The 12,355-nt window shown below is 42.9% G+C and overlaps 1 protein-coding gene across 3 annotated transcripts in view; it reads left to right on the forward strand.

Annotated features, from left to right (window-relative positions):
• The window catches only part of CIITA (class II major histocompatibility complex transactivator), a 73,902-nt gene extending 62,968 nt beyond the window's left edge, over positions 1–10,934 (forward strand). For all 3 annotated transcript variants that reach the window (XM_072609145.1, XM_072609153.1, XM_072609160.1), the window contains exons 13-19: positions 1,176–1,256; positions 5,573–5,665; positions 5,905–5,991; positions 6,717–6,800; positions 7,832–7,915; positions 8,617–8,716; positions 9,497–10,934. In XM_072609145.1, the coding sequence (XP_072465246.1) occupies positions 1,176–1,256; positions 5,573–5,665; positions 5,905–5,991; positions 6,717–6,800; positions 7,832–7,915; positions 8,617–8,692 (505 nt within the window). In that variant the 3' untranslated portion in view covers positions 8,693–8,716; positions 9,497–10,934. The remainder of the gene's footprint in view (positions 1–1,175; positions 1,257–5,572; positions 5,666–5,904; positions 5,992–6,716; positions 6,801–7,831; positions 7,916–8,616; positions 8,717–9,496) is intronic.
• The last annotated feature ends 1,421 nt before the right edge of the window (positions 10,935–12,355 follow it).

Consider the following 12,355-nt stretch of genomic DNA (forward strand, 5'->3'; position numbering starts at 1 on the left):
AGCATCAAAAAATTGCCGCTCTCAAAATGTCTCACTCACTTTAGATGAGCGGCAGATGCCAGACCAAGAATGCAAAATTCAGGGTCCTGGGCAATATATGGGAGGTGGGAGGAAGAAGGAAGCCAAGGGTCGATGACTTGGTTTCTCATAAAAGCTATTTAAAGGGGAAGAGGATATTTGCAGATTTTCATATTTTAAAGGTAAAGTTCCCCAGCGAACATTGGGCATTAAAAAAAAAAGATACTAACTCTGGGCAAACCACTTTAATCTCTCTGGGCCTCAGTTTCCTCATTTGTAAAAATGAGGACTTTGGAGTCTATGACCTCTAAGGTTCCATCCAGTTCTTTCCTATGATTCTATGACCTGTGGTCAGGAGACCTGGGTTCAAGCCCTACTCTCTGACATTACTAGCTTTCTGATCGTGGGTGAGTACCTTCACTTGAGTGAATCTCATGTTCATTTTACAAATAAGAAAATTAACATATTTAACAAATTACTTGAGTAATCTCACTAAGTTGCTCTGAGATAGACATTTTGGAAAATTATAAAAGGCTATATAAATATGGCCTGGGGTCCCTGTGGTTTAGAAGTGTTGGGGACTCTAAAATGTTGTTCCATCCCATTGGAGAGAAGGCAGCAGAGTCCACAGTTGCAGTGCCTGTGGTCTAGCACATTGGGGGTATGTTCACTGGGCTCTGTGGGTGTCGATAGGTGTCTCAAATAGAAATCTAGTGTAAACAGGGAGGACTCAGGGTCACTGGCAGACGGAGCCAGGGCCAGGTGAAAGAACTTAGAGCAGAGGACAAGGAAAAGTAAGGAGATAGGCCTATGGGGATGACTATTACATCAGAAAATATTTGTTTTATTCTGAGCTTACCTTGGAAAGGGGCTGGAAATGGAAGGACGAGACTGAGAAAAAGAGACCAAGAAACTCATCTGAGTCTTACAGAACAGAACTTGAAACTGCCTCTATCCATTCAAGTTGGCACTTTCTTTGCAGTCTTAGAGTACTGCATAGACCAAGGAGAAGTAAAATGACTTCCCTAGGCTCCCACAGCCAATATGTCGAGGCCATACTTGAACTCAGGTTTTCCTGACCTTTGAAGGTCAACTGTCTTTTCATTATACCATCACACTAATTCTTTCGGGAACTCACCTAAGCTGTTTCCTTCTAGGCTTGGCCCAGTGTTGGGTCCCCAGGGCTTTCCGAAATTGGTTAAGATACTTGCAGCTTTTTCATCCCTTCAGCATTTGGAGTAAGTACGTTCTGCCCCTGTTCTGTCCTTGACTAATTATAATAATGATGATAGGAGGAGGAAGAGGAGAAACTGATGAACAGTAGCCCCATTGTGGGAAAGAGTGGGAGGAGGCAGAATTGATGAAAGTAGCCCCATTGTGGGAACGAGTGGGAGAGTAATACTGAGAAAAATGGTCATGTTCTGGTTTAGGACCAGAGAAAAGAAGTGGGGCTAGAGCTGAGGCTTCTCAATTAATGCCATTCTTAGTAAATCTTTAAGCAAATGACTTCAACTCTCTAGGCCACTGTTGCCCCCTTGTGGAGCTACAGTTTTTTGCTGATATCCAGCAAATTAATCATGTAATGTTGATACACATTCGAGCCTGGGGAATTTAAAAAAAAACAAATCAGACTGACAACCATCCAACACATCAACTGCTTGGGAAGAGTGGAGTCCAAGGAAATATTTTTTTCAGTCTACACTAGCTCATTTCCTACTGCCTACAAACTTGTCCAAATTTCCCCTATCCTGAAAAAACCCTCACCATCCTTCTACCTTTCCTATATCTTTTCTGGGCTTTGTAGCTACAGTGCTTAAAAAGTTTATCTTCAGTAGGTACCTCCACTTTCTTCCCTCTCACTTTCTTCTTAATCCTTTACCGTCTGGCTTCCACCCTTAGCATTCCACTAAAACTGCCTTCTCCAAAGTCAGTAATGGCCTCCTAGTTGCCAAATCCAATGGCCTCTTCTCAATCCTCATCCTCCTTGACCTCTCTGATCGCTCTCTTCTCCATGATATTCTTTTTTTCTCTAGATTTTCAGGACACTGCTCTCTCCTGGTTCTCTTCCTCCCTATCTGACTGCTCCTTCTCTGTCTCCTTTGCTGGATCCTCCTCCAGATCATGGCTTCTAACTGTAGGTATCCCTCACTTTTCTGTCCTGGTCCCTCTTCTACTTCTATACTGCTTCATTTACTACCTCATCAGCTCCCATGGATTTAATTACCATCTCTATGCTAGTGATTCTCATATCTGCCTTTCCTGCCCCAATCTCTTTGCTGATCTCCAATCTTGCATCTTCAACTGCCTTTCAGACACCTTGAACTGGATGCCCAGTAGACAGCTTAAACTTACATGTCCAAAACTGAACTCATCTTTCCCCCTAAACTGTGACCCCAGCCCACACATACCTCCTACCATCTTCCCAGTCCCTCAAGTTCACAACCTACGAGTCATCCTAGATTCCTCACTCTTTCCTCACTCTGTTCATGCACTGTAATGTTAACTATTGGTCAAGCAACTACTCTTCCACACCCTTTACTCAGCCCTTAAATCCCCTAATGTAGGGGAAAATATTCTAATCTAGTCATCCTAGATTTCTCTCACCTCCCCATTCCCATATCCAATCTGTTGCCAAGGCCTGCCCCTTTCACCTTTGCAACATCTCTCAGATATGCCCTCTTCTCTCTTCTGTCACAGCCACTACTCTAGGACAGACCCCTCATTACCTCATGCTTGGGTTATTGCTATAGCCTACTAGTGGGTCCAGCTGCCTCAAGTCTTTCCCCACTCCAATCCATTCTCCACTCAGCCACTTAAGTGATTTTCCTAAAACTCATATCCAATCATGTCACCCCCCCCCCCACCCACCCATCCAATAAACTCCAGAGACTTCCTGTTGTCTCTAGGAGCAAATACAAAATGTACTATTTGGCATTCAAAGCCCTTCAGAACACCCCTCTCCTACATTTCTGTTCTGCTTACTCCTTATTGTCCAACACATAATTTTCAGTCCAGTGATACTGGCCTCCTGGTTGTTCTAAAACAAGACATGCCATCTCTCAGCTCCAGGAATTCTCTCTGCTGTGCCCCATGCCTGAAACACTCTTTCTCTTTCCTTCTCACTAGTGATCTCCCTGGCTTCCTTTAAGTCCTAACTAAAATCCCATCTTCTACAGGGAACCTTTCTTAATTCCAGTGCTTTCTCTTTTTTCATTACTTCCTGTTTAGCTTGCTTTGTATATTTTTGTTTGCGTATTGGCCTCCCCATTAGATTGTAAACTCTTTGAGGATGGGCATTGTTTTCTGCCTCTCTTTAATATTCTTAGGGCTTTGCACACAGTAGGTGCCTAATAAATGTTTATTGACTAAAAGATTAACATCACCTTGACAAAAGGAATGATTAGAAATGGATTTTGCTCCTAGAAATTTTCCTCACGCTCAGCTTGATTTCTTTTAGCCCAGGTTGGTAGACTGGTTACTTACTAAGCCCAGTTGTACCATATTGTTGTACAGTTGTACAGACTGTGGCAGGGTTTAATTTCCATGAATATGATCAGACACTTTTGAATACATGATATTCACCTGCCCAGACTCCCCAGCCCCATCTTGAATGAGAGAAAGCCCAACGAGAACACTGTCAAGAAAGCATCTGTAGAAAAAATATTATGGTTTTGGAACCAGAGGATCTAGGTTAAACTGCCTGCTGTGCTACTTAATACCTGCGTGACCTTGGGCAGGTCATTTCCCATTTCTGAGCATCAGTTATCTAATCCTTTGAGAGGAAAGTGCCTCAAATGGAAGTCTTTCTTCCTTATCTCTAATTACCTATCCTAGGAACCTGGTATGAGACCAAGTTAGCTTCCTCATACATTTAGAGGTGGAAAGAATCTAGAGAATGTTTCTTGTTCAATGCCCTCATTTTATATGAGGAAACTGAGGTCCATAGAGCATAGGTGACTTGCCCAAAGCCACACAGGTGATGGAGCTGGGATTTGAGCCCAGGTTCTTTGACTCTAAATCCAGTACTCTTCCTCTGCTTTTGACTCAGATTTTCATTTTAACAGAAACCTTCAATTCTTTAACCCTAAGGCTACTTAATGGGAGTTCATGCACTGTAATGTTAACTATTGGTCAAGCAACTACTCCTCCACACCCTTTACTCAGCCCTTAAATCCCCTAATGTAGGGGAAAATATTCTAAATCTGGAGTCATAGGATCTGAGTTCAAATGCTAGCTCTTTAGTTTTCTACTTGTGTGACTTTGTACAAGTCTGAAATCCTCTGGGACTCGGTTCCTTCATCTGTTAGAGGAAGGAATCAAACTAGATGTCCTTTAAGGCCCCTTCTACCTCTCACTCTATGATCAGGTGATCTTCCTACCTCCTAGCCAGAACTACAAGGAGGTAATCAATGGTCAGTGGGTTGTTATTGTCCTATAAACTTGGCAGTGGAAAGAACATTGAACTTAGAGTCATAAGGCTCAACTACAGTTTAAATGCCAGATGTTCCACCTACTAGCTGCATCACCTCAAGCAAATCTCTTAACCTCCCTAGACCTCAGTTTTCCCATCTCTAAATGGAGAAGATTGTACCAGTAGGCCTCTACTGTCTCTCTAGCTTTATGAATCTTCTGTTTTGGGCTCTACCTGAGGAAGGCATTCAGCTAAAGCCAACCTGGGACCCAGTTACCATCCCAATGACTCAAAATTCTGCTCCCTGGAGCTTTGTTGACTCTACAAAGGGCCATTAGAGGAAGTCTATGGTTCCTCTCTATCACTGGGGTTTTAACTATCCAAAATTCTGAAATTCTGATCCTGTGTCTTTTCTGAAGAGAAGTTTCCCCTTTCCCTTTCTCCCTTTCTCTCTCTCTGATCCCTCAGGGTAGTGAAAGTCATCAAGCAAAGCTACTCCAGAGAACTCTCCATTTAAAATTTTAGCCACACTAACTCTGAAATGTATGAAGGTACGTTAGGCTGTCTCTTTTATGTTAATAAAAAAATTAGACAGCAATCAAATACACAGGCACATTTAATCCTTGAGGTATCCTCATAAGGTGGGCAGGGTAGATAATATTGTCCTGTTTCATAAAATGTATAAACAGAGACTCAGAAAAGTTAAGTTACTTGCCCAAGGTCACCCAGTTGATTAGTGACAGAAAGAGTCAGAACTCCAATCAGTTTTCCTGTCACCCAGACTGACATTCTTTTTACTATGTTGCAGTTATCAATCACCAAATTTATCCGTATATTCTTAAGTGAGTTTTCAGCTCCCTTTAACCCACCTGCGTCCACAAAATGGGGTGATCAAAGAGACAATGTGTATTTTCTTTTCTGCAAGCAATGGGGATCAGTGTGATAGTAAGGCACAGTGAGACAGAATTAGAACTAGAAGCAGTAAGGGGAGGACATTATCAATCTCCAGGGAATGATGATTTATAAGAAGGAAATCTCATTTCTCCTGTTGGTCTAGACAAGGGAGAGGATGCAACATGGGGTCAAAAAAAGGCTGCCCTCAGAATCAGGTTGGTGATTTTTGTGCTTGGTTCATTCTTATAGCCTGGAAACCCTGAGTCAAAACAAGATTGGGGATGAAGGTGTATCTCAGCTCTCTGCCATCTTTCCAGAGCTAAAGTCTTTGGAAACCCTGAAGTAAGTGCCAAATCAAGCCCTTTGTCTCTCTGCCTCTATCACTAGCCTCAGGGTAGTCCAAAATTTAGACTATAAGTTCTTGTTGGTAGGGTGGAGGGCTGGTAGAAGGCTTAAATGGGACAGAGAATCAATTTGGGCTATTGCAAATCTCCCCCGAAGCAAGAATCACACTGACCAGTGCTCTTGTCCACTCTATCCTTCCTTTCTATCCTCCTCCCGCCATTCTGTGTTTCCCCCAGTTTGTCTCAGAACAGCATCACTGATGTGGGAGCCATGGAGTTGGCCAAGGCTCTGCCATCTCTGGCAACATCGCTTGTTACACTGAGGTGAGTGAGGGGCTCTCTTGACAAATTCTGGAAAAAATTAGTGGTTTGGGTGCAGAGAGCTCTCTGTCACAGCAGCAACTTGTCACATTGAAGGTTCTAAAAACTCCACAGTCCACTGACCTTGCTGGGAATCTTATTTGGGAGAATAAGATTTCAACATCCCTCAGACAAATGGTGATCTCTCGCTCACCCATCAGAGAAGATCCTGTGGCCCCCTTCCACTTCTTCTAGTATCTTCCAACCTTTAATGCTGGACATTCTTTAAGTCTTCCCAAAATCCTTCCTGCTGCAAGTATAAACTTTGATAGTTTCACCATTGAATATGTATATATCTGTATATCTATATATGTATACATATATGTATATTTATGTGCATATATATACATACATACATATATACATATATATATATGAACAATACCTCCCACACAGCAGTACATGATTGATGTTAACAGTTGTGGGCACAGCGTTTAAGACAGCGTGACTGGCAACGCTCATCTTGTTAAAGCAATACTCTATAATGACTGTGTAGCCATTATAAATGACTCCCAACAACACTAACTCTACACACATTATAGGGTGTTGGGCTACCCCAGTGACTGAAGAGACAATGTGTTTTTATTTTCTCCAAGAAATGGGGATCAGTGAGACAGAATTAGAGCTTCCCTACCCCATCCCCCAGGTCCTTAAGCACCCAATGGTTCCTCCCCCTCTGTTTTTGGCAGCTTGTACAACAACTGCATCTGTGATACTGGAGCTGAGAACCTCGCTAGCGTGCTTCCCAACATGGTGTCCCTGAGGGTGCTGGAGTAAGTCTGGGAGGTGCTGGGGGATTGGAGTGGGGCAAGATTGGGAAGGGGGGGTCTGAGGTGCAAGGTTTTGGAGGGCATTATACCCTTTTTATGCAACCTGCAGCATCTCCTATTGACACTTTGCAGAGGGCTTGTCAGTGCTGTACAATCTCCAGGGAACCTCAACCCTCAGAGAGGAAGCTTTGAAAGGAGACAGAGGAGCTATGGTTACAAGACCCTTAGGGATTACCTCCCAAATCCCCAAATCCTTTTTGTCTCTAGTATGAGAAGGGAACCAAAGGATTCTTGAAGGAGCCCCGCACCACCTACTGACCAGTAAATGCATGGTTTTATTGGGGAGCAAAAAGCATATAATGTACAGAGACTTCTGGGGTGCTGTAATTAAATGAATACCAGGTTGGGGAACTAGAGCTGGACAGATCCCTTGGAGGCCAAGCTGTTGGGCATAGTGTATAGGGAATTGGGCCACTGCTACTCCCTGTCCTGAGGGAAGTAAAAACAATGCCGGCGCCCCAGCCTAGAATTCTGCCTGCCTTGGATCATACATAGGCCCTTGAGCTTTCATAACGTGAGGGCTTGAATGTCAGCAGATCTGGGGTGGTTGTCTCTTCGATTTAGAACTGAAAGGGATTTTAGATGTAATCTCGTCCAACCCTTTCACTGGAAAGATGACTAACCTGTAGATTAAAGGAGCAATGTCCTCAGATTCCCAAGGGTTGGAAGTGACAGAGATGAGATTCAAATCCAAACCCCCTGACTCCGAATTCACCATCCTTACCATTGTTTCATGATGCTGTTAGATTTGTTAGGAAAGAGAACTGACTCTCAGTATACACTGTCTGCCGTAATGTGGGTGTGTGGAGTTGGTGGTGGTTTGTTCTGTGAGATCTGTTCCCTGCTCACAGGAAGTAGGGCCTTGCTGAGATAGCTGCTCCCTGGGCTCAGACCCAAGATCCAGGGTCATATTCTTTGCCATCATAACAGTGAGCCTCCCAGACTAACAACAACCAATGAATTTTTCTTCACAGTGTCCAGTACAACAAGTTCACAAGGGCAGGAGCCCAGCAACTCACAGCCAGTCTGAAGAAATGTCCACATATTGAGACGCTGGCGTAAGTCCTCACAGCCTGAGGTCTGGTTGCTATATGTAGGAGAGCTAATGATCCCCTAAACTATGTAGCAGTTATATAATCTTTTTAAAAAGTATTCATAATATAATCTCATGTGAGCATTCCAATAGCCCAATGAGGTAGGTAATATAAGAATTATTATCACCATTTTAGAAGTGATGAAACTAAGGCTCATAGAGGTGACTTAACTGGTCCAAGGTCACAGCTAGTCATATAGCTGAGCTTAGAATCGAAGTCTCCTCATTTCTAATAGGAATGATAATAATAATAGTCTAGCATATATTGCCTTTAAGGTTTGCAAAGTGCTTTAGAGATGTTAATGCTTCACAATAACCCTGTATAGTAGGTGGAAGTATTATCCCCATTTTACAGATGAGGAAAATGAGGTAAACAGGGGCAAACAGGGGTCAGGTAACTTTTGCAGGGTCATATACCTAGTAATTACCTGGAGGTGGATTCGAACTCAGTTCTTCTAGACTCCAAATCCTCTGCCCTATCCACTGTACTACCTAGTCTAATACTTAATGGTATTACATGAGGAGGCTGCTAATTAGGAGTAAGTGGGATGCCTCCATTCCTCTTACTTATGTCTGAGGGATGATGCAGAAAACAAGAATCTGATAGTGCCATGGGCTGAGTCCCTCATCTCTTTTTCTAACTCGTCTCCTGCCCTCCCTTTCCAGGATGTGGAACCCCACCATTCCTTATGGTGTTCAGGAACATCTACAACAGCTGGATCCTAGAATAAGCTTGCGGTAACATCATACAGAGTGTTCACAAAAGGTAACTGGGGAAATATCTGGTGGTCATTAAGGTGAAGGAGAGAATGTACAGTATCCAAGGGTCTGAGGATTTTTTTTAGTCTATTTGGATTCCACAGTGGAGAGAGGGTAGAAATAGGAATATCAGGCTCAAAATTGTTTTCATAGGCAATTTTGAATAGACACAGAACATGGAGACTTAGATTCAAGTCTATACCACCTGAGTCACCATTGGCAAATCAATTAGCCTCTCAGTATCTTAATATTAGGAAGTTGTTCCTTTTATCATCTATAAATGGAAGGGGACATTTAAGCCAGTTCAGTTATGTCCTATCTTCCAATGGAAGGGGCAGCTAGGTGGTGCAATGGATAGAGCACCAGTGCAGGAGTCAGGACCTGAGTTCAAATCCCACCTCAGACACTTGACACTCACTAGCTGTGTGACCTTGGGCAAGTCACTTAATCCCAATTGCCTCATCCGGGGTCATCTCCAGTCATCCTGATGAATATCTGGTCACTGGATTCAGATGGCTCTGGAGGAGAAGTGAGGCTGGTGACCTGCACAGCCCTCCCTCACTCAAAACAAAGTCAAGTGCAAGTCATGTCATCATTTCTCTGATGGCATGTTCTTCTTCAGCAACAAAAGACAAACACACACAACCTCCAATGGAGTAGCCTTAATAAATTCCTTCCTCAGATTTCCTGCATCTGATCCCTGTAGACAGCCTAATTTCCTTCCACCTTAGATTTGCTACCCATCTTCCCTCAGGTTCTCAAAATGATCTTTTCCTTTTGCTGATAGGTCCTAAGTCCAGAAGCCTTTCCGGTATTCTCAGGTTTCATCCATCCATCAGACCTTCAGCTCAGGGACCCAAATCTCTGCTGGATGAGTCTAACTTGGCTGCCACCTTGGTTTGCATCTAGGCATCTCAGACTGGTCAATGCTGCTCCTGATCTCCTGTCAACATAAGGCTTCTTGGCTTGGCAAAAGGCCACCAGATCAGCGTCAGGGTGACGGTGAATCACAGCTCCTGACTCTCCCTGATGTATTCATTTGGTCTGGAAGGTAGACTAAAAGTGGCAGCATTTCCTTTTTCCCTTGTCTGCCCCAGGAGGCAGAAGAGGGAAGTGAAAGAGGTACTTCCTGCCTGCTTCCAGCCGCAAATGCTAGAAACCTAAGACAGAACTGTGGATTTCAGGTGTCTAATTCTCAAAGATGCAGAGAAACTATTTGCACTGTGGTCACTGCACTTTGGCTCTTGGACACATCATTTTGCACTGACTTTCCTAGCTAGAGTTTCAAGGCAGAGAACTGGAAGCTAATGCTGGGATAACCAAGAAACACTTAAGTAAAGAAACATTATAAATAGCATCACTAGTAGTTGCCCTGGGTAAATGTTACACTAATTGGGTTATGGGTTAAGGGTAGGGATGGCTGATAGGATTTTGTTTGTAACAAAATCTACTATTTTTTCAATCTGGAAGGAAAGCACAGGGATGGAAGGATGAAAGTGGGAAATAAATATCTCATCTCAGGGCAACTGGAGCAAGGAGGAATAAAGGGCTTCTTAGAGACCAGGTTGTAGGGTCAAGTAAGAAAGGGCATCTTTCATTGTAACTCACAGGATAAGCAGCTCAGTATCATCTGACACACCTGAATGGAGAAGTGAAAATCTTTTTTCTGACCTGAAAGAGGGGAAATTCCTAATTCTTCTACCAGCTTTTTGACAGAGTACTTGGGCAAGCATCCCCCTCATGTATTTCCATTGCCCAAAGTGACGGAGGTGGGGATCCCCCAGGAAAAGAGAGTGTGGCAGCTGCATCTGATTTCCTCTTTCATATTGCTGGACTGGATGCTAATCTAGGGCTGATTTTTCCTGTGCCATGTGATAAGATGACAAAGAGAAAAATGACATTTTCTTTGTGCCATGGGGCCCCTGTGGCTGTGCTGAGAGTAAACTACATATACACTGGAAACAAAAGTATCTTCCTGATAGGTCTTAGGTCTAGGAGCCTTTTTGGGATTCTCAGGCCCTATCTACGCATCAGGCCTTCAGCTCAGGGACCCAAATTCATGCTGGTAGAGTCTAACTTGGCTGCCATCTTGGTTTGTACGCAGACCTCTCAGTCCAATCATCTGGGGAGTGGCTGAACTAATTTTGAGAAAGCAGAATGAAATAAACATAAGGAGGGAAACAATATGCATTACTACAATAAAGGAAAAGAATGATAAAATGAAACTGAATGCTGTGTGATAATAATGATGATTCTTGGACCCAGAAAAGAGATAAGAAAATGTCTCTCTCCTTTCATTAAAAGGTGGGGGACTATGGGTGTGGAATGGTGCATTTGCTTTCAGACTTGATCTCTGTGTCAGTTCGTTTTGCTTAACTTTTTCTTTATTACAAGAAGACTCATGTAGAAAAGAAGAGTGGAGGGAGAGAGTAAAGGAGAGCTATATCTGGAAGTGACTGATCTAAAAAGATATAGCAATAATTTTTTTAAGTTTAATATATGATAGAATCTTATTAGCATGCGGTCCTCTGAGTTTTGCTATTTTTCTCCATTTCCTGGTAGTCTGCTTTGCACAACAGTCATCATTACAGATAGATAGATAGGTAGATAGAGAGAGAGAGAGAGAGAGGGAGGGAGGGAGAGAGAGAGAGAGAGAGAGGTAGATAGACAGACACAGACACACACACACACACACACACATATATATATATATACATACATACACACATACACACATACACACACATATATAAAAAATTGGCATCGTGGGCCTTCTAAAAAGGATTTAGGGTTAGGTTGGAGGTATGATCCAAAGCCCATGCCCATCATTCTGGCAGTAACTCTGAGTTGAGACAGGTTCCTGAACTTCCCTTTCTTCAAGTTTTCTCCTTAAACAGGAAGTCTAGTCTGGCCTATTCTGCCATTGGAAGTTTAAACAATGGGCAGAACCTCCACACTCAAACAATTTGTGACCTGTGACCGTCAACATGGATGTTGGAAGGGTAACATTTCTAGAGGACAGTAAGAGTAAATATTGATGGGAAAAAGAAAAGCCTGAACTCCCCCCTCCACTCTCTGTAAAGCATCCTTTCTTTCCTCTGACAAAGATGCTGCTTCCTTATGAGATAGTCCTATGAGCACTGTAGTGGGGCAGACTTTCAGTAACTAGGACTGAGTCAAGAGCTAGGGCATTGTCCAAGTGAGACATCTTACTTGTCAAGGGAACGGAACCCCTGAGCATGCCCTAGGCCTTCGAAAACACTAGGCCCAATGAATTCCATCTTTAGGGCCAGCCTTACACATATTCATTGTCAATAAAGGGAGGTAGCCACTTATAAGCTTTGACTCCAGGGATTCCAGAAAGTCTTTTTAGGCATTTAGCTAACATCTGAATTAGAGAGTAATTCCTTCCGGTTAGGGCATTGTTTACAATTAAAATGCAGATACCTCCAGAAAGAGTAAGCTGTTATTAGAATTTGAAATTGATTTAATTAATTTAAAAATTAAAATTAATTATAAAGAATTAAGCTGTTCCTGGGCATCAGCATCCCAATTTGGGTGAGTTTATCAAATCTTTTAGGACTGACCATTGACAATGAAATGACAATAAGCAGTTTGGTTGGGAGAGAACCCAACCAGGATAACC

Source organism: Notamacropus eugenii, chromosome 1 (assembly GCF_028372415.1).
Source record: "Notamacropus eugenii isolate mMacEug1 chromosome 1, mMacEug1.pri_v2, whole genome shotgun sequence".
NCBI lineage: Eukaryota > Metazoa > Chordata > Mammalia > Diprotodontia > Macropodidae > Notamacropus > Notamacropus eugenii.